Below are 25,918 nucleotides of genomic sequence, written 5' to 3'. Positions count from 1 at the left end.
TTAGCTATTCCAGCCTTTATCTTCTGTCCAGCATTCCACCTGTTTTCTTCAGCCCACAGACGTTGCCTTTGGGTCACTCAGAGTCACATAAGAAATTTGGTTTATCCCCAGTTCTGCTCCTTTCTGTCCTTGCTGAGTCTCATAGGGTTTGTGGATAGACTCACAGCAATAAACAAAAGGAGGTTTGGAGACTGAGCTGTGAACTTGCCAGCACACACTTATTTCTGCCAGATCACCCCCTCACCTGCAGCACTGGGTGTTGCAATGATCCTTCTAGAGGTCTGTGCTGTTTGTTGTGATGCACCTGGTGGGGTGGACGTGTTTTGGTTGCTACAGGGTCAAAGCCATCCCTGTAGATCAGCCAGAGACCTGACTGTCTTTGCACAGCTACCTGCCTGTGGCAGGCAAGGGGAAGATCTGGGCACATGGAAGCATCAGTAGGGCAAATACAAGATATGTTTCTTTTTTAAACACTCCTTCTATCTCTGACACCTGCTCTTATTTATTCATCTCTATTTCTTTCTCCCTTCGCAGAATACTTGAGGAGCGAGACCGCCTTTCTGGAAGAGTTGGTGTTTGGAAATGGAGATACCATTGAACTTTCCTGTAACACCCAAGGCTCTTCTGTGTCTGTTTTCTGGTTTAAAGATGGTATTGGAATTGCACCTACCAACAGAACTCATATTGGACAAAAACTGTTGAAGATAATCAATGTGTCATATGATGACTCGGGGCTGTACAGTTGCAAGCCAAGGCATTCCAACGAAGTCCTGGGAAACTTTACAGTCAGAGTTACAGGTATGTACAGAAATACAGCTGTTTCTGTGATTTTCTATTCTTTTTTTTTGTCTTCTAAAAAATTTTTGCCCTTTCACATATTCAGCACAACTGGTGGTTTGTGGTGTTTGTCTGTCCTTGGAAGGTCTGTACCTCCCTGGTAACTCCTGACAGTGATTAGACTGGCAAAGCAAACCAATTGAAGAATGCTTGCGTGTCCATACCAAATGTTGAACCTTGATGTTAATACTGAGAGAGACTTAGAAAGGGTGCTGGTCAGATTAAACCTCAAATCCCCCTTAACACTCAAATAGATGCAATGCTACGTGTGTTTTTGAAGTTTTTTGTGAGTGAACAGACCGTGGCTGACAGGGGTTGAATGATGTTTTCCATGTTATGTGACAAATCACTGGCAAATTTGCGCATAAGAGCTGGAAGTTCCTGAAGACTCTTTCTATGTTGTAGCTGGTAAATCTCTGCCCTCCATCGCAGTTATCACAAATTGCTGGCTTGTTTTAGAGGTAGCTTATCTGCAAACTGTGTATATCCAAAATATGTGCTCTGTCAAAGTTACTTACTGGGATTCATACATTGCAAACAAGTGTTGTGTTAGCAAAGCACATGCTGTCATTTGCTTGGCCATATTTTTTGTGATGAGGACAATAGAACAGAACAGCTACAAGCTGTCCTAGCTTGGATCACTAAACACAGAGTGCCAGAAAAACCTGTTGTTTCCAGATAGCTAACCACCAACAGAAAGGTCATTTTCATTATTTCAGGCTGGTGTATTGGTAGGTGGATACTCATCACTGTGAGCAGATAAAAACTCTCCTGATCACAGGTTAAAAGCCTGAATTTTCAGGAGAATTAGCCCCTTGGGGATCTCAGGTTTTGAAAACTTTCATTTGTCCTTAAACTATTGGAGCTTTTTCAAGAATCCTTGAATAGCAGGTCCTTTCTCCAAAAGTTGAGTTCCCTCAAAACGTAAGAGTGTCTGTCTGAAAACCAAACACAGAGATGTTTGTAATTGTGAATCACATCCACTCCACAGAGGGCTTTCTTTTGCAATAGGATTTTGTGTGAGAGAAAACCCATCATGAGAATAAAAGCTCGTTTCACCAAGCCTTCAGCAACATCTGCTTTTTATTGAGCGTTACTGGAGATTGCTGTGAATGCTTCAAGGTCATATCAATTAAATGGTTAAAGAAGTATTTGGCCCTTGAAAGGCTTTCTTTAACTAGGTATGATTATTGGAACTATCCAGCAAACTGCAGGTTGTTAGAAATGTTACTCTCTCTTTTTTTCCTAAGTGACATGAAAATGCTTTTGAGTTCAAGGGGCAGCAGGGAGGCAGGAGAGGGCAGCTGGTTACATGCTCAAATGAAACAGCTGCCAGCCTCAAAAGTTTGTAAAGTGAGAAATTGTTTTTAATAGTGGAAGGACTGATAATCCTCTGCTTTTAAAAAGTTTAAGCCCCTGTATTTTTCCTCTTCACTAATAATAGCTAATAACAGCTTAAGAACTAGCGAGTAACCTGAACCTGCTTTCTGACAACATTATGAGTCTTTGATTCTATTAGCCTACTGTCATTACCACCAAAGTGCTGGTAATGTGGGAGCCTTCTTTTTAGCTGTCAGCAGCACTTGTTTTAAACTTTGAAGCCCTGCTTTATGTGGCAATAGTGGTGCCTCTCATATACTCAGATATTTCTTCATAATTAGTATTGATTGCTCAGCGTGGCACTGCAGAAATGAGATTGTGATTGGAGATTTGTGGTTTGTGTCCCCAGTTCTTAAAGGTAATGCCAGCAATTAGCTCAGGTGTCTGGTCAGGTGTTCATGTGGATATCTGATGACTGGGGCTGGAGTTGTTCTCTGCATTAAACTGGTTTAAAGCTGTACTAACACTGGAATTGCTCTGATCTCTGTTCTTAAGTGAGCAAGACTAGGCTAGGTGTGTTTGGAATAGCTGATCCACATGTAATTTCCATTTTGAGAGATCCTTCCATGTCTTAGGTGCGTATCAGGATTTTTCCTACACAGAGCCATGAGGTTTGAGTCTGCAACAAGCTAACTGTTCTGCAGTGACTCTGACTGTGCACAGGGGGATGTTTGATGCTGGAAGCAGAGCCAAGTAGATGCTGGAGCTAGCATTCAAGGGCTGAGAACCAGGCTGATGAATAGCAGGATTTGATCTCTTTAAAATTCCTCCCTTGACAGACAAGGGCTTGAGTGTTTTGCTAGTTTACAAAAAGAAACATACTGTCCCCTTAAAACCTGGACACTTGGAGAGGATCTTGTAGAGGCTGCGTGCCCAAACTGATATCCAGCCCTGTTGGCAGAAGCTCCATTTCTGCAACCATTTCATACACAGAGCAGCCTTTGGATTTAGTGGCTGAGCAGCACCCCTGTGATGAACATGACCTGCAGGCTGTACCAGCAAATAGAGCTTTCAAAATACCCAAGGCCAAGCATTACAAAACAGGTGACTGAACAAATTAAGTCCCTTTTCATTCATAATTAAAGCCCTTTTGAGCAGTTCTTGCCAATACTTCCAACAACTTCTGCTAAGGATTAGTGTTTTAGTAAATGGTAAACAAATAGCTTATATTTTTTAGTCACCTTTTGAAAAAGGTGATGTTTTAGTAACTTGAATAGGACAGTAGCTATGAGTATGGGATATTTGATCTTAAAATCTAAGCTGCACTTCTCATCTTAAAAACAAGCAAAGTCAAAGACTTCCCTCAACCTTGTGAAAATGTTTTTGAATTAGTTTAAAAATTGATTCTACTCCTCTGGTCATGATGGATTCATTGGAAAGCAGAAGTAAACTATAATCATGTGTTAATATATGGGTAACCAAATCTGAGAGCAGAGCTGAGAAGGTGCTGATTTCTCCGTCGATGCTGGTGGGGATTTGGCTCAGTTTCTGCCTTTGCCAGGACTTGAGCAAACCTGCTGGATCAGCCAGAGCACCTAAACATCCACTTCACTTTCAGCAAGCCCCATGGCATTTCCCTAGTTCTGCTGCCAGCAGGACCTCAACTGTGGATTTGCAGTTAGATACGTGCTTGAAGTCGTCCTTGAGGCTTTGCCAAGGAGAAGGTGCAAAGCATGATGAGCCCCTGCAGTCTAAGGCAGGGAGATGTTTCCTGTGTTGCTTCTGTGCATGGTGAAATGCCTGGGAGGCCCTTCCAGATTCTGCAGGGAAGAACTATTTGTTGTTATCTTCCCTTCTTTTTCCCTCCTTTTATCCTCTCCCCACCTTTTCCTTTTTCCATTTTTACCTCCACTGATAAAAAGTTTTCCGGTGCTAGTCGGAAAACAGTAGAAAACTCAAGTGCATCTTGCAATGAAGGATGTTCTGCCTGCCTTGATCTAAAGCAGCTCTTTACATTTCAACATGGCCACATGTTAACACTTGTAATGTTTCCTGTTTTCTTATGTTTAAGGCCAAGTTCTCTTACCACTGTCTCAGAACATAAAGGCTGCTGGCTTGTTAGCATTTTGCCTTTATTTGAAAGGAAAATTCCTGGAGATTATGTAACATCAGTGATGCTAAATCTTCCAGATGCTGACCTGTACTAAACTAAACTGTGTAAACTAAATCAAATATTAAGCTGCTATTTGATAATGGCATTTACATTTTCAGTAGTCACTTGATGGGGGGAAGAGGGACTGAGCCTTCATTGTGGACAGCTTGGAGAAGGTGAAATGTTAGACCACATTAAAAGAAACAGTTCAGGATGTTTTGGAGAGATATAGATGGAAAATTCCCACCTGCTAACCTGTATTGAGTTACGGCCTTGAGGTGTCTCTGTGGGCAGAGTATAACTAAAGGGAGCTGGTTCATGGAATAGCCATTAAACGTTGATGGAGAGAGGTTTGATTGCAAGAAGTTCAAAAGTTTTGGTCTTAGTGTTTGAACAAGGAGTTAATGGAGGGAGGTGTGGCAGGAGGATATTGAGTTAAAAGAAAAATGCAGGGAAAGTGAATTAGAAATGCTGACCTGTAGTTTTGAGACATGGTAAAATAAAAAGTCTTCAGAGTGAATGCTAGAGGGAAGAAAAAAAAAAGCAGTCAGAGAGCTTGTTCTGCAAAAATAAATTTTCCGGTTTAGAATTTCTTTTGTATTTATGAGGAAGAGAACATTTCACACAGGGAGGAGTATTTGACATTGGACCATGTTTTCAGAGCACTGATAGACTCTTGACACCTTTCTCCCAGTGGAGAAAGCTCCTGTCCAGTTGTGCCTGGCCCAGCATCATCAGAGGGGTGGGCTGGTGGAGCTGCAGGGAAGGGGGAGCCATCACTTGGATGTCCCATGCTGGACCAACAGCCTCATCCAGTGTGGTGTCCCCACGTGCCATCCTCTTTCTACTTCACTTCTTTCTTGTCTCTTTCCAGATTCTCCTTCATCAGGTGATGATGAGGATGACGATGATGAGTCAGAAGATACAGGTAATTTATTTTTCTGGGATACAAAGGCCTTTTCTTTGCAGAAGCTGTGGCTCCCAAGCAGTGCAGCTCATCTGGGTGTTCACGCAGTCGCACAGCAGCTTTCTCTTTGTGTTGAAATCAGTGACCTTAGGCTGGAACCATGATGAAATTTATCTAAAAATTTAGAAACAGCTGCCAGAGTGGTATTGCTGCTGTGGAATCCTACAGCAGCAGTACTGTATTTTGAAGACTTGATGCTGAGAATCTGAATAGATGTGTAGTTACAAATTCCCCTTGCATGTAAATCCAGACAAGCCCACATACTATATATATATAGATATCTTTTTTTGTTTTACTGCACTGATGTTACACCAATTTTATACCATTTCAAACCTTGACTGCTTTACTTTTAACTATTCTGATTCTGGTCCTTACCAGCATCTTGACAGGGGTCAGAGTAGGAAAACATAAACTAGCCAAGGGCCAAATTTACTGATGCTATAAGTGAGAGCAACCTCTTTGGTCTTACTGGCTTTTTCTTTCACTCCTGTGAGGAAGGGAGTCCCAGGACAGTGCTTGGTGCTTTCACAGTGAATCCCTTTCAGTCCCAGTGCTGCTTTCTTTAAGTGCAATAGCATTAATCAGGATCATTACAGGCTTCAGAGGTGTTAGTGTTGTGTTTTATTCTGCTCTTTATACTTCTGCAGAGTGAGCTGCCCATGTGGATGTATTTCTAATAAATAAATGTCTTGCGTTTGAACTCCCAATCAGCTATGTACATTGGCAGAAGTTCAACATGACTGGAAAATCTCTCCTGCCCTAACATTGCACATGCAATGTGGACTCTTTCAAATAGGTCTGCCGCTGCAATAAGTTAATACTGCTGTGTGTGCACTGTATGGACAGTAATGGTGAGTTACAGTGCCAGGAGACCCATCAGCAGCAGTTAGTAGTTTTCTGATAGCTTCTAATTAGGGGCCAAATCCTGCCAGGTGACAGGCACCTTTGCAGAGGTGCTCAGGGCTCCTGGTACCTGCTGAAGAATGGTATAGACATAGAGATGGTCTGGTTTGGTCAGGATTTTTTCCTGCTGCAGAACAGCTTCTGATGAACACAGCTGATTGTTCTGTACAGTTTTTTATGTGGTTTATAGAGAACTCAATCTCTTAGCAACAGGTATCACAAAACATCAGCTGGCTTATGGTACAGAAAGACGTTCTTCTTCACTGAAAAGGAAAACACATTTCACCACATGTATTTATAGCCTGTTTTCTGGGTCTTCTTGACTTTGAGGCTGTCTCTGGTTTTAGACCTGAAGGTAATGGCTGGCTTTGCTTAAAGGTCTCATTATAAAAAGTTGGATTCTCTTCTGCTTTAAAAATGGTTGATTAGCTTAATGTGTCAGTGCAGTGAAACCTCATGGCATTTCATGGCATGGGTGTGCTTTATGTTGCTTTCTTTGATGTCAGACCCTCCACTTAACCCTCAGAGGTCTCCTGAGTCTGGGGAGCTGTGTTATTAACCCTGGTACCACCAGTGTCAGGACATCCCACCAGGAGCAGGGGCTGAAGGACCATCCCAGGCAGGCACACACGGTGCAGCCAGTGACATGTTCTGTGGACAGCCCAAAGACCCAAGTCCTCTATCTCCTGTGGCAAAAATGTGCCCTCCTGATGGGGTGTATGAGCCCCTGCTCAGGCATCAGACACAGCTGTGGTCAGTAGTTAGAGGAGGAAAGGCAATAAATGCTTTCATGCAAAAGAAAAATACCACAGACTCGTAGGACTCACAGGGTTGGAAGTGACCTTAAAGGTATTCTATTCAGTATAACTGATAGTGTTTCATATTTGAGGGGAGGCATTCCATCCTGGACTGGCTCACTGTGTGTTGCCACACTGCATATCACTGAATAAAATCCTTTTATCCTGGCCCCTTGTGATGCTAAGTTACTTTTCTGGCTTGTGTTACTCAACAGAGTTTCTCATCCTCACATAGTGGAGAGTTGAGAAAGCTGATTCCAATAGCGTCATGAGTTTGAAGCCAATCTTGTTAACTTTAAGGGCTGGAAATACCAAATTCCATGTGGAGTGCCCTGCTTTGCTCACTCTCAGCTTCCTCTCTGAAGGGCAGTGCAGAAACAGGGCATCCCTTAGGGATGGGCAGCAGAAAAGAACAAGGAGAAACTTCTGCAGCTTCAAATCAGCTCATTTGTAGCAGCCTTGTCACAAGCTGTGATTGGCCTTTGCAGAAAGAGGCTTTCTAATACCTCTGTTCTCTACAGCTGTTTTTCCTGGCCCCGAAACAAAAACAAAACTCCCTTTTCACACACTGCGCTTCTGCCCCAGTGCTCCCTACCCCTCTTGTATCTGTTTGTTTGGAGCCCCCGCTGCGCAGCCCCAGCACCTTCAAAGAGCCCCCATAATCTCCAATTAAATCTGGCTCTGTCCTTGGAGGCGTCAGCTGGGGAAATTACACAATTAGGGTTGATTCTGTCTGCCACAGAATTTGGTGGCAGCTCCTAATTGCTAAATGAGTGCTTGGTTGTATTAATTATTCCAACTATTGCTCTCAGGTTTTTTTAAATTGGTCATTCCAGTTGGATGGGTGGCCGGTGTCTTTGACAAACAAAACGGACTGTCAGGCTTAGTGTTTGATGATGGGAAAGGGCTGGTGATAATGTTTGGGTGTCCCCCCCTTTTTTTTTTTTTTTTTTACACCTGCACATGCAAAACCATTACTAGTAATTAATTTACAGAGAGCTAGTCTAGAAAATTTTCCTGTCTTTCATCCTTCCTCTTTTCCCGCTCCCAAAACTCTCTGGAGCTTTGCAAGCTTTGCTTGAAGAGTTAGCAACATTTTCAGGCCCTTGAAAAGTGGTAATGAAAGGACTCAGAGGGCAGAGCAAAGCAAAAGCAGGGATGTTTTGTTCGCTGCTCCTGCAAGTGAGAACAAAGGCACTGTTTTCAATGTGTAGATGCTTTTTTCCAGTTCCAGTTTGACTTGAGAGCAATGCCCTGTTTGAGTCTTGGCACAATAATCCAGGGGTGCCCAGCCCTGGCAAGCCCTGGATCTCATAGAAGAGCACCCAAATGAGGGAAAGCACTCAGGGAAGAAGTTGTGTCTAATTGCAGCAGGCAGGAGTGAATCCTGCCTTTGCTCCATATGGAGAATATCCCCAGCTGGAAATTTTCCTGGGCTCCTTCTTGCTGCTCTCAGATGTCTGATAGCAAAATCCCCCTTGGCATCAGTGACAACATTTGCAGCCAATGGGTTGATGGACCTCCTGTGAGGTTCAAACTCATCTTTTGAATGAAAAAATGTGATAAAATGTCACCATGCAGCGCATGCAGATGTTGTGTAAAAGGGAAGAGCCCCAAAAAGCAAAAGGAGGAACCTGGCCCTGATGAGGTGACCATGTGATGTAATTACCCCTCAGTGACTAAATGATTGTCACCAACAACATAAAATGGGATTTCTCGTGGGCAGATAGGTTAATCAAACAACAAGGCAGGTTATTTGGCTGCCCTCTGTGGCGGTGGCAAAAGGAGCCTTTTCCATCTGTGCCTGGCCTTTGCCATGCCTCTGCCCTGTAGCACCCAGAAAATCAAGGTGCATTGTCAAAAGGAGGCATTTGGCGAGAAAATGGCCCAGGCTTCAGAAACCAAGGACCAGTATGGGTTTCTGGGGCCCTCTCCTCTCCAGCCTTCCCAATGCCGCCCCAGGTGTCCTCTGCATTCACTCCCTTGTTGCTGCCTGGGGATTTGCCCAGTCTTTGCTTGGCTTCTGCCCTCCCTTCATGGTATAACAGCATCATCCTTTTACCATCAAGGCCTATTCCTTGAGCAGTTGCACCCTCTCTTCTAACATTTTTTGGAATATTCCCCATTTTTGTGCAGTTCTGCCATCTGGAATGGTAGATGGCTGCTTGATGTCTCATTTTAGCTTACTTTATCATGTAGTACTTCAGGCCTTCTAGATGTGCTGTGTGTTCACAGGAAAGTTTGTAGCTGGGATTTTCCAGGATCATGGGAATTGCAGGGATTCCTCCTTTTGCTGTTGTTTGTGCCAGCCATACTCCTTCTGGATCCTGGCAAGAAAAGGGCCTTAAGCAGTTTCGTTATTTGAAAAATGAGGCGTATGCGGGATGTGTGAGCGCAGATCCCTCTGATACGTGGGGCTGACTCTGATAGGCATCACATTGTTGTGCAAGGCAGGCTGAGGGCAGATGCAAACCCTCACTACTGGATTTCCCCCTTGAGATGGTGTTACGTCCAGCCATCCCACTGCAGAGGTGGGAAAGCAGATGGGACATGAGGTGTGCCCAGCGGGGCTGTCTCTAGCACATGGAGGGGCATCCTGGATGCAGCTCCTGGCATCCAGTTCCTCATGGACTTTGCAAGATGGAGGAAACATGGGGAGAGTGTTGGCAGGTGCTAAAAACCAATGGGTGCATGGATTGCCTTGGCTGAGATGGATGACCTTTCCTGCAATATCCTTGGAGCTGGAATGCAGCAGGGAGCCTGCATGGGGGACACTGGGGGCTTACACCAAGGTGGGGTCAATCACTGACTTACTGGAGTTCTAATGGGATGGGTGTCATGCAGCCAAATGCATCGGGGATAAGGAGTGCTGGAGAAAGGGAGCAGCTCCCGACAGCTTTGGTGGCCATCGTGTTCTCCAAGGCAGTTCTTGGAGGACCAGTGCCTTCAGTTTGTCTTGGCCAGAAGCACACGTACCTCCTCAACAGGTGCTCCATGTCTGTGAGTTTTTCCTACCCAACTGGAGGAGATGCCATTTACACTCCTTGCCTCGATATTTTGCAGCCCAGACACTGCCTGCCCCCATCTCCCTTTGCCCTTGGTGTGGAGCACAGATCTGAGGGGCTTGATGTGGCCCTGATATGGCAGTGGAAACACAACATGTGCAGCTCTGCAGTGTTGCCTTAAGCAGAAATGAAAGCTTGGGAGGTTTTTTTTAAAACTTTTTCTTTCTTCCCAGTATAATGAGTTTGCTGCTGCTGCTGCCTTAATTTGGAGTTAATATGTAATGTTTGTAACACAGCCAAAGAACGTAGCTGTACTTGAGGCAGATTATAAAAAGTATCTCATGCTAACACTGGTGTTCTAAAATTTATCCCTGTTCAAAGGTAACATGAATCTTTAAAACTAAAATCACTTGTACTTAAAGAACATAAACACGATAAACCAGTTTGGCACTGGCGCGTTTTCTTCTTTCCTTCCCTTAAGGAGGCTACACTACATTTGTACTCACTGACGAGGAGCATTTTCCATTGCACTCCGCTCATACGTTTTCTCTGCTCCCTTGCTGGCCCATCAACATTCTTTTACAGTTCTAACATCTTTCTGCTGTTTATGCTTCTTGGCTACTAATGTCCCAAAGGTACATCTGTATCCTTTTACACATTGAGGCCAGATTCTCATCCTGATCTGGGATAACTCTCTCTACTTGTTGATTTAAAAGGAGCCACTTTAGATTTATATTGGCATTACCAAGACAAGAACCCGATCATGAACCTTTCATCACAAAACTGAAATACAAACACCCTCTCTATGTCTATGAGAGTCATTTAGCTGGAAAGCATTTCTGTGTCATTTATCTTAACGGCAGCAGGTAGCAATTTAACTGTCAATCTGCACATGCCAAAGACTCCTCAAATGCATCTGCTCACCAGCTGATATCCTCTGCTGCAGAGAGGGGCCTGTTCAGCTTGGTTTTTCCTTTCTCAGGTGTCCCCTTCTGGACCCGGCCAGATAAGATGGAGAAGAAGCTGCTGGCAGTTCCCGCCGCCAACACCGTTCGCTTCCGATGTCCGGCGGGTGGAAACCCAACTCCTTCCATCTACTGGCTGAAAAACGGCAAGGAGTTCAAAGGGGAGCACAGGATTGGGGGCATTAAGGTAAGGTCTTGGTTTGGATCTCAATTTTTTATTATTTCTACCAACTAGGAAATTGCATTGCGCAGTGATTAACATGAGTGGTTTTAAGAGCACTGTGTAGAAATTAAGGTGGCTCTAGCTCTCTTAGGAATTGCTTGGCACCAAAAGTGTTAAAAAGGACTGCTGTCCTTTGGGATCAAAGGCTAATTATCTCTGAGTTTGTCTATAGTGGTCATTCAGGGAGTAGGTAAAAATGGGGCTGGGTTTATGGTTGCATTGTGAACAGGCATGAAAAAGCAGGAGCAGAAACTTCTGTCCTGATTTCTGGAGATGAGCCCAGGGCATTGAGATGTGTTGGACCAAGCCATAGCTATTCCCAGCTCTCAAAGAAAACCTATTCAGTGTCCTTTGAAGGTATAGGAAATCCCTCACCAAGGACCTGGATCATCATGCTGGTAGTCATTAACATTCTTGTGGTATAAATCACTGACCCTTGGTCAAGTGTTGGATTCCCTTGTAGCCAGAGTAATAGCATCTGCTCCTTGGCTGCTTTCTTCTTCCTGCTTCCTTTCTACCATGAGGTGTTCTGGAAAATGGTCTGGCTCATGTTTACAGATAGAGCTCAGGGACACAAAACTCCACTGCAGTCAAATTATTTAATTAGCCAGAAGTCTCTGTGCTACTTTATATGATGAATTATGGCAGGATTTTAAAAGGAAAATCAGCTTTTCTCACATTTTGCTGCTGTTGTTATTACTTTGTCCCCTTGAGGTCACAGTCAGGGGTTTTTCTGGTTTTATTTGGGGGCAATAAAACTGCTGCAGCTAATTATAACAAAACCATCATAGCAGGAAGGACTCTTGAGCAGCGACTTCTGCCTGCACTCTACCAGCCCTGACATATTCCTGGACTCTGCTGCTAAGGAGAGAAGGTGCCTTGTAGGAAGGCACCTTCATCAGAACTCAGAATAGCTGTGTGCTGATGCCTGCCACATCCGTAGTGTTTTGAAAGGGGACTGGGCATGCAAAGTGTGCCATGCTCCAGAAACCAGAGAAGGATTCAAAAAAAGTCCCCCCTCCCCACAGTTTTGGGCTGTTTCTTTCCTGTTAGCTCAGACCTGTTTCTGAAAGAGCCTTTTGTGATGGCTTCAGTGAAGCTTTTAAAGCTCCTTCCTCAGTCCTGTCCCTGCTCCAGTCTGGATGAGGCTGAGAACACGTTCAGGTTTGGATCTTCTTAAAAGCCATGGAGCATAAAGAAGTGGAGAGGCAACTCCTGAGGGTAAACTGCTCTTCAGCAGATGACATTCACAAAGCACAAGCATCTTTTACTAATTGCAGGCTGTAGGGATCATCCTGAAGTGTTTTCAGGCTTGCATGCACCATTCCAAAGGCTTTTTACTAAACTCTGTCACATCAGCTGCACTAAATTATGCCTGCAGAAAAAAAAAAATCTAAAGCTGAAAGCAATTCCCCTACCCACTTTCCAGTAGTTTTAATCTATCTTTGAGTTTAAATTGACACATTTCATCCTCTGAAACACGGCAGTGAGTCTTTGGCATCACTGTGCTTTGTTTCTCTGGGGGCACCTTTGAGCAACAAGTCACTGCTTAAAAGAGCTATTGAAGGCAATATCAGGACAATTACAGGAAGATTGGTTTAAGCTCTCTGTCTAGGTGTAGTTCTTTGTCCCATTCTTGATATAAAGACATCTTTCTCTGTAATTTTCCTTTCTTTATTTCCTTGCTTTTGGTCATGAGCCACACTTAGGTATAAGTAATCTAGTGTAAATCTCATTCAGTATAAATATACTGATAGATATCAGCTGAGATTTGAACCAGAAAAGGGGATTGAAAACTTGCTCAGTATCTCATGTATTTAAGATTTAAATTCCCTGTTACAACTTAACTTCGTAACAGGATTAGGCAGCTTGAAAAGAATGGGCAAGATCCAGATCTGGCAGAGTTTGGTTGGCTTGCTTCATCTCGAGATCTGGTCTTAACCCAGAAATCCTTGAGCCGGGAATGTTCTCATTAGTTTTCAGTGTGTGAAAGAGTTTTAATGTTGATTGTGAGAAGTCTGTTATCAGCAAATGAAAGCTGACCACTCTTCCACATCTTCTCCTTCCACATGGCATTTAGACCCGTGTGACTGCCCAATGTAAAGCCTGCAAGAGAGAAGGGTGAGTGTTGAAAACATGATAGGCAGGCTAACTTGGTTTTGTTACACTTCATCCTTAACTGGTAAAGGAAAGAAATTCATATGACTTATCATATGAAATTTCCCAAAGAGCATTAATGGTTAAATCCATGTTGGAATCTCTAATATTGTAAGCCTGTTTGTGTTAAATGACCCTAGAAGGGAAGACTGAGGGGGAGGGGAGATGGAGGATTATCCCTTCCCCAGACCATTGCACTGACTTGCATACCAGTCTGGCAAACACGAGGTTCCAAGTGTGTCTGCAAATGTTTGTTTCACAAGGAGCCAAGAATGACAACACCAAATAAACCAGAGGGATTTCCAGTATCTCACTCACTTGATTAATGCCTGCACTAAGTCGCTTCATGTTTCTTGTGTTTTATCGAGTGCAGTGACTATCCTAACATGAGAATTACTATCTTTTGCCAAAGATTTTCAGAACTAAAAATGTCTTCCTAGGTTTCCAAACAAGTTCTGCCCCATGAGTCTGTGTCCCCAGGTTCTTCTCTATTCAGAGTACAAAGTTCCCATCACAAACCTGACAGAGAAGTTTTTGAAAGTGTCATGAAAGTGTCTTTGAAAGTGCATCCTTTGTAAAACATCTAATTTGGACCTGGTTTTAGAATATAGGTCAGACTAGGGGAGTCATCCATGTATCTGGAGCCCCATTTCCTTGGAGCAGCTCCTGGGGGTTCCAGATGCAAACGTTTTGCAATGCTGAAAAGTGGATTTAAAGAAGCCTTTAGACACAAGTGTGAGACAAGCCAGTATGGAAATGAGCCACTGAGGAGCCACAAATTTGCATCGAAACTTCCGTGACAGCCTAGTGTGTTCAGCTGTAGGCTCGGGGTCCAGGCTCTCTGTTCTCAGAGCTTCTCTTACTCTGTAATTACCACAAGGCTACAGAGATGTTGCAAGGGGGAATGCTGCTTTACAAAAGGTGAGATGTTGGTTCTGCTCCTTTGTTGAGCTCCTCCATTCGTGCTGTCCTGGGTGGGCAGAGGTGCAGTCAGAGCTGACCAGACATCTGCCACAGCTGAGATGTCTGTTTGGTCACAGCCTCCTGTTACCCATACTCTAAAATGAAAAGAAATGCCATATTCAGCATTCTCTGAAAAATGAGGTGCTCTCAGCAGCGCTGTTTTCAGGGCTGCAGAGGTCTACAAATTGTTAAAATTACATTTGCTTGCTTATCTTGCAACTAAGCTGTCTAGTCCTATGGTTTTAAACCTGCTCTTTACAAAGTTCTGGCTTTGATTGCAACTTGGCCCTCTTATGGAAAGCATGTGGATGCAATTTATGTGTAGCAAAAGAGGTTAATGACTTCATATTTGAATTCACCTGCTGCAGCAAGAGATCTCCAGGAGCAATTACACCCTTGTTTTTTCCATCAGCCCTTGACATTCTGTAGTGCAGCATTATTGTAAATATCCTACTTCTGTGTCCTTGAGGTCACCTTCAAAATGTTTAATAACGTTAAATGTTCTGCTTTGGGCGGCAGAAGGCATCAAATTAATATCCAGAGATTTGAAGACCTTTCATATGCTCTGCACCCTGAAGTAATCTTTGTTACTGTTGGTTGCTTTCTGTATTAATTCAAGTTTTGCTTTCCATATCCATTATTTCCTTTATAATCACTAGAAACAAACGTTCTAGCTGAGATCACAGGGCAGCAGGTCAGGGTGGAGACATGAGTTGTGCTTTCCCTTCTGCTACTGAACCACCATCAGCTCTGGACATGAGCCACATCCAGAAAACCAACTAGCATAAAACTCAGTGCCAAAATAGAAAGGCTGGCCAAGCATCCTAGGGACCAGATTTGAGGCTGGACATGTTTGCTCCTGTCTTTTAGAGGGAATTTAGGGGACTAACTCAGTTGGAGAAACCTGTTTCTGTTCAGACAAATGCTATAACCTGTTGCCTTCATAGTGCAGACATTTTAAAATATAGATCAGAATATTAAAATATATAGATCCTGTGTGATGCCTGCTGGAGTCATTATTCTAGTGAGAGGTACCACATTCAGTTGTCAGCTGGCTTTGTTATTCTGATTATTGTGGAAACATAGAAATCCCCATTGAAATCTCAATGTTTTCCATTGTGTTGCATCACTTCTGCATTGGTCTTAATGCCTTTTCTCATTAAGACGTTACAGAATTCACAGAATGAATAGGTTGGAAGAGATCTTAAAGATCATCGAGTCCAATCCATGCCCAGCACCTCAACTAAACCATGCCATCGAGTGCCATATCCAGGCTTTTTTTAAACACATCCATGGATGGTGACTCCACCACCTCCCCGGGCAGACCATTCCAGATCTTTATCACTCCTTCCATGAAAATTTTTTTCCTTTTCCTTTAATTACCCTTGTAAAGGGGTCCTTGTGATGTTCAGGCTTCCTCTGGGGTCCAGGTGTGTGGAAGCTCAGTGATGGTTCATTGGTTTGAAAGGTCTGGTGATGATGGTGCTTGACCACGAGCTTGATTGATTTCTTCTAGCTGCGACACCAGCAGTGGAGCCTGGTGATGGAGAGCGTTGTGCCGTCAGACCGAGGGAATTACACCTGCGTCGTGGAGAACAAGTATGGCAACATTAGGCACACGTACCAGCTTGATGTGCTAGGTGAGATTCCACTGTTTTCCCTCAACAGCTGATTGTGGCGATGTGGAATAGGATATGGGGAGCAGGAGCTTGGTTTCTTTCCCAAAGTGTTGGATCGTGTGTCTTCTAAAACTAACAACAAGCTTCTTTTTGGCCAACAATTCAGGCTCACATCTGTGATCAGTAAATTACTTAGTGGGTCTGCAGAGGGCCTAAAGAAGGAATGGGAAGGCTGAAATGCCCCCTCCCTTCCCAGGTGGTCATTCTCCATCTGGCTGGAGAAGCCCTGGGTAGAGCAGTGATCAGGACACCTGTAGGGGAAAAACCTAATTTGTACCATTTCCCCTGAAAAGCCAGGAGATGAATGTTTCAGAGGAGAATACTTGCTGGGGAAAAATAAGACCAAGTAAATTAGGATTTCTCCTCTTCTCTATTTTTCAGAAAGGTCACCCCACCGACCAATCCTACAGGCAGGGCTCCCTGCCAACCAGACTGTGGTGGTAGGGAGTAATGTGGAATTTCACTGCAAGGTCTACAGTGATGCCCAGCCTCACATTCAGTGGCTGAAACACGTGGAAGTCAATGGCAGCAAATATGGACCCGATGGAACCCCATATGTCACAGTGCTGAAGGTTGGTACATGCTCCTCCTTCTCACCCTCAGGGCAGTCCTTCTGTAAGTCTGCCCAGTGGATTACTCTTCTTTTTGGAGGGGATGCAGCAAAAATGTCCTGAAATCAATGTTCCAAACTCTTCTGTTTGCCAGAGATAACACTACTACTGTGGTGGCACATATAAGCAAAGTTGTCAGAGCTGAGGCAATTGTGAGAAATGCAGCATAATGAAAGAGCTGTCAGATTGCATTTGACCTAAAATCGTAAAAATACCCTTTTTTTTTTTTTACAGCTTCAATGGTGGTATTTTCAGGGTTTATTAAAATAAAAGTCTCCCAACTAAAACACATTCTTCCTTTTCCAAGTAAGCACATTGCAGCGTGCACATACCAAGTAATGCTGAACTACCAGCACTTGAGAGCCAACATAATCTTGTTCCAGTCACTAAATTTGTGAACATTGCTGTTATCAATGCTCAGAAAAGCCTTGTTTTTTTTTATTGAGAAAAAAGTACATAGTAAGACTTTATTTTGCTAAAATGCTTTCTTGAAAGGCAACTTTCAGATTACAGCCATAAAAAAGCCAGGGGATTTGGTTCTCCTCAACCAATGTAAATATAAAAGCAGGGAATAGGGAGTGAGGAGCACATTGGACTTCTAAAATACTTTAAAAAATAGTTAAAGCATCATGTGGTGGTGTTTATTAAAATATATAGGGCCAAATGGAGTTTTTCTGGCTCTGCAGTGAGTGCTGAAAGCAGATTTTGTCTCTGCAGCTTCAAGCTGAGGCTGTCCTGTGTGTGGACATTCCCTGTGCACATCCTGCTGCACACACCCTTCTTCTCTTTGTATGACGTTTAAAAAAAAACAACCACCACTTATCAGACAGTATCTACAAAACTGTAACGCAGCCAGATACATTATAATAAAAGCCAGAGACCCTGGAAATAATTACACAGATTGAAATAACAGATTGGTTGGAAGAAATGGTTGGAGACAGTTCTTCAGGACTGGCAACATGTGCTTCTCGCGAGTTTAGAAAACTTTTTATTTCTCGCCACCTCTCCGAATGTGTTTGAATTATGCATATTTGAATTTCCCCCTGGTTTCACAGCCCAGCACCAAGCTCTGAATAGCTGGTTGTGTCACATGCCATCTCATATAGTCTCCGAGCTCCGTGTGTGGTCCCCGTGGGATAAAGTGCTACCTTTTGGAAGTTTGCAAAGCGGCTGTGAACAGTGCCTTGTGTCACAAGCACAAGCCCCCATTTTGCCGTGGCAAAGAACATATAAATAGTCCTTATAAATAGTGTTTTAAAATTAAGTTGGAGCGGCACCGGGGTGGGTAGGTAATTAGAATTGCCAAATACCTTCTCTTCTGTGGACGGCAAAGGCTCCGCATTCCTCGAAGGGGAGCACAAGCAGGCGTTTGAAAGCACAAGTTTTGTTTGGTTTTATGTTTTTTTGCTGAATAGGACCAGCACACGTCTATTTACTACTTCTGGTTAATCAGGAATGCTTTGAATTGTATTAATGCCGGCATCAGCGCTGGGGCACGGAGCATTTCCATTTTGGGATGCATCTTTTGTGCGCCAGTACTGGGCCTCCACTGAGCTGTGTCAGGCCCAGCTTTGCAGGGATTTTTTTTCCTTTTCCTTTTTAAATGTGGTGTGCTTGTTTTTTGTATGTGAAGATCTGATAAAATGATTTTGCTGTCGTCTCAGGGCTGGTCTGTTTGCTTTATGGAACTGTTTCCCTCATGCCATGCAGTGCTGCTGCCTTGCCCCAACATCCTGGCAGGAGCAGGGTGCTGTTAACAGCCCCCCTGACCACAGAACAGCTCTCTCCTGCCCTGTGCTGTGCTGCCTGCAGGAAGATAAGGCTTTTTTATCAGCCTGCCCTTCCCTCCTGCTTTCAGGAGATTTTGTGAAGTGTAGGAGCTGCTGTAGGGCAGTTTAAGTATGGGGAATATCCCAGTCTCCATCGCAGCAAGAGAGTCAGAGAGGTGCCTAGCATGTGAAATTCCCCCCGTTCATCTAAAGAGGAGGGTGAGGGGTGTCAAACCCCACCCAAGTCCAGATGGATAAGTTGAATGCTGTACTTTCAAACCAATTTTTAAAAAGCCTGACAAAACCAAGCCATCACCTGCATCAGTTTCTGAAAGCCTGAGCTAATTTGTGATCAAAGAAAACCCCTTTTTCTTTGCAGAAGAGCACTAAATGCATTCCAGTTACAGAAGGGGGCTGGCAACACTGTGCCCAAGCTTTGTCAAAAGCTAAATAGTACATTCTGCATTGAAACATGCCTGGTTTAATTATAAACAAGGCAGCAACAGCAGGCAGGCACGTTTTCCCACTAGTCAGGGCAGACAGACTTGCACGTAAGCCTTGGAGATGAGCTCAGGTCAAACCTGGTGGTGTTTGTCATCAGACATGGACACTGGGGCTCTTCTCTGGTGCCTCCTCTGGGTTCACTTCCTAATAACCTATCAAAGCTGGTGCCTCAATGATTTTAATGAGCTGCAAGTAATATTGGCAGGATCAGGCTTGGAAATGAAAGGCATCAAGACTGGGCTGGAGAGTGTAAGACCAAAACAGAGAAGACATTTGCTTTATTTTCATTTCCAGAACTGAAGCTTCTTCTGAGGCCACTTAAAACAGTTATGCATTTTCAGCCAAAATAAAAACAACTGTTTAGTGTTTAGGGGAAAAGCTGATGTGCTGTTGTGGCAGCATAGAAGAAGAGAAATAAACCCATTGCTTAAAAGTCTGAAGTTTGTTTGATTTATATACACCACTTTATTTAGTAAAGAAGAGGCTCCTATAAGCAGTGGAAAAAATTACAGCTAATTTCTGAAAGGCAAAGTCAGCAGCGAGTTTCAGACCGCCACTGCTTATATTTTGTTTCCAAATTCTATTTTGGAATCTGATAATTGAAACAGTATTTGCTGAGCCGGGTTGCAAACACAAATCTCTGCTTAAGCCCTTTCTCTGGTGCTCCTGTCTGCTGAGTTATTAAGAAACCATAGGGCCTTTGACTGCTGTCAGATGGAAAAGGGGCAAACTGGTCTGTTTTAAAAAAGAAATCACATGTGTGAAGGGAAGGGAGCTCACCTGCACGTGGTTTGGGGGCCAAAGGCAACGTGTTTTCACCCAGGTCGTGGGTTAGGTGTCTCACCACAGGGTGAGCCGGGGATGTCAGCACAGCCGTGCACAGTCAATCCTAGCTGATGTAGGTGCGATGGAGCTATTGTTTGGTTTACTGAAGTTCAGGTTTCTGTCTATTCCTGCAGTCTTGGATCAGTAAAAACGCTGAAGCCGATGCTAACCTAAATCTGTTCAATGTGACAGAACAAGATGAAGGAGAATATCTGTGTAGAGCCAACAATTTCGTAGGCATAGCCGAAAAGCCATTTTGGCTCCACATTCGCAAACCAAAACCAGGTAAACCACAGACTCTGTCCCAAGGCCCTGGCAACTGCAAGAATGAGCTATAACATTTTTAAGAATCCAGTGATTAAAATTACTATTCATTTTGTATTTTACCCTGTCAACTGACGCTGAATGGCTTTATCTTATTTTCTTGCTAATTTTTTTTTACAAGACTGTAATGCCTATACAGCAATTGCCATGGAAAAATTCCCACAATAAAATGACTGTCAAATTTTGCTATGCTATCAACTCTTCATACTTTTTTTTCCTTTTCTTTCCTTTCCTTACAATTGAGTGCTGATAACAGAATTGCATGTTAATGACCTGTGACATTCCAAGCTCTAGAAAACCAAACTGTTTTGTGTTTTTCACCTACAAAACTGAATTAATCAGTTCTGTCTCTTGGAGAAGTAATGGAGAAATAAATATCAACATTGGCTCATTCAAGCAAAGGTTAACTAGAGAGGAGAATCAATCTCATGGGCTCTGGGGTTTGACTCCAGCCTAGAAGGTCTGACTGCTGTATTAGTCAGTGCCACTGCAGGAAAGTTCCTTAAAGGCACCCTCTGGTTATCAGCCAGATTCTACTGCAGTGTCAAGGTCTATGTAATCAATATATGGCTTTGAGATGCCCACTGAAGAAATTCTAAAAAATTCTCGAATTCTATATTTTCAATAAACTCATGAACCATAATGTTTGTATATTCCTCTGATCAGCACTTGAATCTTTCCCCACTACATCTCCCCTCCTTTCCCCTTTCTTTCTTTCTTTCTGTCCTCATTTCCCATCCCTCTTTCCCTACCCCTGTACTCACCTCACTAACCCAAAGTCAGTCATATTGTGGGGGCAATTTTTCATTTGGATGCTTTTGCTTGCATGCTTCTTTAGTGGGACAGAGTAAGAACCTGGTGAAGGGAATTTTTTTTTTTTTTGCTTTTGACTACAGGTTGCAGAGGGGAATGAATAAATAAATGTGGAAGATGGGCCATTGGAAAATAAAAACAAACACCTTAATCTGCTTTTGAAATTTGCCTGTGGTGTCCTCACACTTGCTGGGAATGTGGCTTGTTCTCTGTTTTCCCTCTTTCTATATGTGTGTGTTTTTTTTCCCCGTAGACGGCAGGTGTTAACACAACGGATAAGGAGCTAGAGATTCTGTACTTGCGAAATGTTACTTTTGAGGATGCTGGGGAATATACTTGTCTCGCAGGGAATTCTATTGGGTTCTCACATCACTCTGCTTGGCTGACGGTGCTACCAGGTATTTCCTTCTGTGCTGGCCTCTCCTTCCCTCTCCAGGATGCCTCGATGTTTTGCTTTGGAAATGCCAAGTTCCCGGAGGCCGCCCCTTGCTTGGAGCAGGGGTGTTTTCCAGGGAGGCCTCTTCTCTGGGATTTGCTGCAGACCCCTGTTGCATACTTGCAGCTGACTCTTTTTGCATTGCATCTCAAAATTTAAATTATTGCAGTAATGATACAGTAAAACACACAGAATCTTTTTTTTTTTTTTTTGTCTAATAACAGGGAGGTATTCACAGCCTCTTTGTTAGGACTGTTAAGTGCCAAAATAAGGAGCTTTGTCTTCTTACACTGACAGTGGGTGAAGAAAACCTCCCCATCAGATGATCCAGGGCACCTAAATTGGACATGAACTGTGGATCATCTTAGGAAGGATCCTTTCTGTCTGACCTCATATCTTAACCTAAAATTAGATGCATAAGTGTCTGGTGTGAGTACACCCTTCCCTGCCTGTAGCATTATTTCCACTTCACGGATGAGCAGGCCAAGATAGTGATCTCAAACAGAAGGTCAAGGAGAGTCATCTGTAGGCAGAGCACAGGAGTCCTGGCTCCCAGGGGCATTGCATGCTGCCTGCTCCAGCTGGGATCGATGAAAGCTGCAGTGGGCTTGAAACCCGAGGCCAGAGTGACCTCAATTTTGTGGTCCTTTCATGTGCAAAGCTCTTATTGACAATGAAGCCAACACAGAATGTGCAACAGAGGGATCTGTTCTGCAAAAGGGGGAATGAGGCTGTGCTGCCCCTTCACCTGCTGAATCTGTCTCTGGCTGCAGGGCAGGCTTGAGCATGGTCCAGGGAAGTACCAGCAGTATTCATATTGAACCTCACATGTGCTGTGCCTTACATTCAGTACAGAAGCAAATCTAGAGTATGTTCAATACACTCTTACACCCAAAATCCTAAAGAGCCCACTTTGATTCACCCAGTCATAGACCACATTTGGGTCCATCTCACAACACATCCATCTCAGGATGTGTTTAGGAACCGGAAACTTTGGCATTTCTAATCTTGACTTTATCTGTGCGGGTGATTTGGATGTAATCACTTTTACTGGGGCTTAAGAAGGTCTCCTCCACGCCCAACCCTGCTGCCAGTGGGATCTGCTGATCTTTCCTGTTTTATTTGCCAGCACTTTAATAGCTGATCTGATCCTGTTTCTGTTTCTGACATCCACTGGATGAGAAAACATTTCCTTTGGTTAGAAGACTAATGTCTCTGTTATTTTCAGAATATCACAATATTGTCTCATCCGACTCATACTTTGCTTTTACAGTTTATGAATTCACACCTCTTATTTAAGCAAAAAATAAGCAGGAGAAAACTGACCAAAAATCAAAAAGTGGAACTTTATTTTGAAGTCAGATGCAGTGAAGGACAGCTATCTGTGCAGCAGCAGGCCCCCACAGAGAGGGATGCAGGATACAGCCCATCTGGGGAACTTAAGCTTGCAATGGCCTGTCCATGCTGCAGGAGGAGAGACAGGGAGCAGAGGGCAAGGCATCTGCAGTACTGACCACAGTGCCTGATCCCAGGAGATCTGGTACTCCTGTCTTGTGGGAGGAGATGGCCACTGACAGGATCAGGCCCTTCACAGCTGGCACACAGGCTGGAGCAGCCCCCAATGTCACCAACAACCCTTTCTCCATGTCCTCCTGGGCTCTGCCACCAAATACTTGAAACAGAGCCTGCTGCTGCCAGGGAAAGGCTCCTGCTGCTTGCTGAAGGGACTGCTCAGCAATGGACACAACCCATTACTGAGCTAACCACACCAGCATGACTTCATTATAAAGCTTCCCACTGCTGACTGTCCCTCTGATTCCAGCACACCTTTGGGGGACAGAAAATCAGTCCCACCATGGCTCCTTCCTCTGGTCGACATGCCTGTCCTGAAAAGAACAAGGGAGAAAACACAGCTGACCATTGCTGGTCTCTAAGAAGTCTTGCAAGCAGGTAGCCACTGCTGATGGGCTCATGCCATCACCCTCCTGGCTATCCCACCTCTCTGAGACAGACCTTCCAGCCTCTTCCCAGCAGAAATTAAGTTTTCATTAAATAATTAAGCAGAGTTTTCTCTTGAGACTTTCTCCCTGTGTGATGCCTTACTGCTGGGTGCTGTTCAAGCCCCTTGGTCCCTCAGGGCAGGCACTGGTCTGATGGATGGAGAATCTGAATCAGCAGAGTGCAGCAAACCCAGTGCTGCATATCCAAGGCATCCAGCCACCTTGTGTGGATACGTGGAGAGGTGCAAGGTCCTGGACAGAGGGACAGCACAGACATGTGAAGGTGCCTTCAGCCTAGAGCAGTGGTTTTCAATCTGTGGGCTGGGGGCTGTTAAAAACCCAAAGTAAAATTACCCCAAAAAGGGCAAACCAAACTAATGTTTGCAGCTACAGCTGGGAAAACCACTGGCCTGGGAGAGTCCCCTCACTGAATTCACTGACATTGACATAGCTGAACAAGTCCTGCCCAGATTATCTGTGCTGTATGTGTGTAGTTGTGTGTGGGCAGCTGCCCACCCTGTCCTGACTGCCATCTTTTGTCACCCTGCAGCCGAGGAGCTCATGGAGATGGATGATTCGGGCTCAGTGTACACTGGCATTCTCAGTTATGGCACTGGCTTTTTCTTCCTTCTCCTGGTGCTGGTCTTGGTGATTGTCTGGAGGATGAAAATGCCAAACAAAAAAGCCATGAACACCCCCACTGTTCAGAAAGTCTCCAAATTCCCACTCAAGAGACAGGTAACAGAAAGTAGATACAAGATTCCTATTCCCCTCTATGGTATCCCTCCTTTTTTTTTTTTTTTTTTCCCTCCTCCATCTCTGAAATTCTCTCTCTAGGTGAGAAGCTCCACCAAAAAAACACTGCCCAAGAGGGACATAATTTGGCTGCAAAGAAGTGTAACCCCCTTTTATTTATTTCTATGCCTGTGGAGCTTTGGCAGAGGTGGCAGCTGACTCTGGCTCGTGAGCAGCCCCCACTGCTGTTGGCCTTGCTCAAGAGGTTTTGGCAGTGCAGCTGTGAGTGCCACAGAAAGCACATCTAGCAGAGGAACTCCAGTCCAGGCTCCCTGGAGGAGCAGGGACTTGGGGAGAAAGAGCACTGGTTGTGCTCATTCCTGCTTTCACAGATGTCACTGGTGAGCCCAAAGCTGTTGCTGTGATGGTAGCAAAGGTCCTCTGTGAAGTTAGAGATGTTCTGCTGCATGAAATTGCAGAGGGACAGGACCAAAAGAGACCCCATAAACCCCACAGTGAAGGGTATGGATTTCAAGTTTTGGCTGCAAGCTCATGGTGGGCATTGACAGTGCCAGGATGGGAAAAGTCACTTCATAGCCTGTATGGGCTGTGGAGATGCAACAGAACAACTGAATGGATTATACCTCCTGATGCTGGAGGGCACTGGCTGACCTGTCCCTCCTTTCCATCTGCTAAACACTTGACCACAAGTGCCCAAACGAGTGGATTTCTGCAAGGGTGGGGGCATTTCCCAGTTAGAAATTCCCAGAAATCTGTCCAAGGGCCCAGAGACCTCAAACCTCCTCAGTGGTCCATCTCGGGCACGGCCTGCCCTGGGGATACAGTTGGCAATAACACTTCATTTGCTCTACCCAAGCAGGTGTCGCTGGAGTCCAACTCTTCCATGAATTCCAACACGCCCCTGGTCCGGATCACGCGCCTCTCCTCCAGCGATGGGCCAATGCTGGCCAATGTTTCCGAGCTGGAACTACCTCCAGATCCCAAGTGGGAATTGACACGGTCTCGGTCAGTCAGAGCCACAGGTTGGGATCTCTGTGCCTGCTGGGAGTGTACCCACACCAGGACCCCCTAACATACCTGTCTGTTCCTCCCTCCAGCCTGACCTTGGGGAAGCCGCTTGGCGAGGGGTGCTTTGGCCAAGTGGTGATGGCAGAAGCGATTGGGATTGATAAGGACAAGCCAAACAAAGCCATCACAGTTGCTGTCAAGATGCTAAAAGGTATGGGGAGTCCACAAAGGACAGAACAGCATATTGTGCTGGGATTTCCTCTCTTTGCTTCTCTTTTAAGTCTTTTTTACAAACTAGATACAATAGAAGAAAGCAGGAATAGCCTTCTCCTCCCCTTTACCCACATAGCCTGGGGGTGAGGGCTGTCTCTGGAGAGCAGGCAAAAGTGCAAATCCCATCAGGAAGAGGGACTGGGAATTAACCCAGTTCTCTGCCAAGGGGTAATAGCATCCCTAACAAGAAGGGGAATCCCCCTCACTTCTAGCCAGCTCCACGAATCAGCCCACTCCTTACTCCTCCCCTAACCAGCGCTGCCTGTTCTACCAAAAGCTTGTGCAGCAACCTCAGATGGAGTTTGCAGAATTTCAGCTGACAAACTCCTTCATTGAGGAAACTTGGTCCCAGACACCTGAGAAGTTAAAGGGAGACAGAAATGGGGGATTCAGTGGGCGCCTCTGGATAAGTCTCCATTTCCCATCCTGCCCCCAGACACAGTAACCACAGACAGCTGAGGAGTTCACCTGGAGCAAGCAGGGCAGTGAGCAGCCTGGGCTTGAGCTTACATGGGGGAACACTGGAAAAAAAGTAATATTTCTTATTAGAAATGGATTTGGTTAATTTACATTTCCTTTAGTCTTTTCTGAAGCTCGTTTTGGAAGTAGGAACATTTCCATCTTTCCAAAT

The 25,918-nt window shown here is 44.5% G+C and overlaps 1 protein-coding gene across 3 annotated transcripts in view; it reads left to right on the top strand.

Annotated features, from left to right (window-relative positions):
* FGFR3 (fibroblast growth factor receptor 3) overlaps nucleotides 1–25,918 on the top strand; it is a 55,257-nt gene that overhangs the window by 20,601 nt on the left and 8,738 nt on the right. Inside the window, exons 3-11 of one of the 3 annotated variants that reach the window (XM_053975803.1) lie at nucleotides 535–798; nucleotides 5,184–5,237; nucleotides 10,964–11,133; nucleotides 15,806–15,929; nucleotides 16,350–16,540; nucleotides 21,068–21,212; nucleotides 23,801–23,988; nucleotides 24,866–25,011; nucleotides 25,104–25,225. In XM_053975803.1, the coding sequence (XP_053831778.1) occupies nucleotides 535–798; nucleotides 5,184–5,237; nucleotides 10,964–11,133; nucleotides 15,806–15,929; nucleotides 16,350–16,540; nucleotides 21,068–21,212; nucleotides 23,801–23,988; nucleotides 24,866–25,011; nucleotides 25,104–25,225 (1,404 nt within the window). Of the gene's footprint in view, nucleotides 1–534; nucleotides 799–5,183; nucleotides 5,238–10,963; nucleotides 11,134–15,805; nucleotides 15,930–16,349; nucleotides 16,541–19,811; nucleotides 19,963–21,067; nucleotides 21,213–23,800; nucleotides 23,989–24,862; nucleotides 25,012–25,103; nucleotides 25,226–25,918 lie in introns of all 3 variants that reach the window. The other 2 variants (XM_053975802.1, XM_053975800.1) reach the window with 2 other exon arrangements.

This window comes from Vidua macroura, chromosome 4 (assembly GCF_024509145.1).
Source record: "Vidua macroura isolate BioBank_ID:100142 chromosome 4, ASM2450914v1, whole genome shotgun sequence".
Taxonomy (NCBI): domain Eukaryota; kingdom Metazoa; phylum Chordata; class Aves; order Passeriformes; family Viduidae; genus Vidua; species Vidua macroura.
This window is presented reverse-complemented; position numbering and strand designations above follow the sequence as displayed.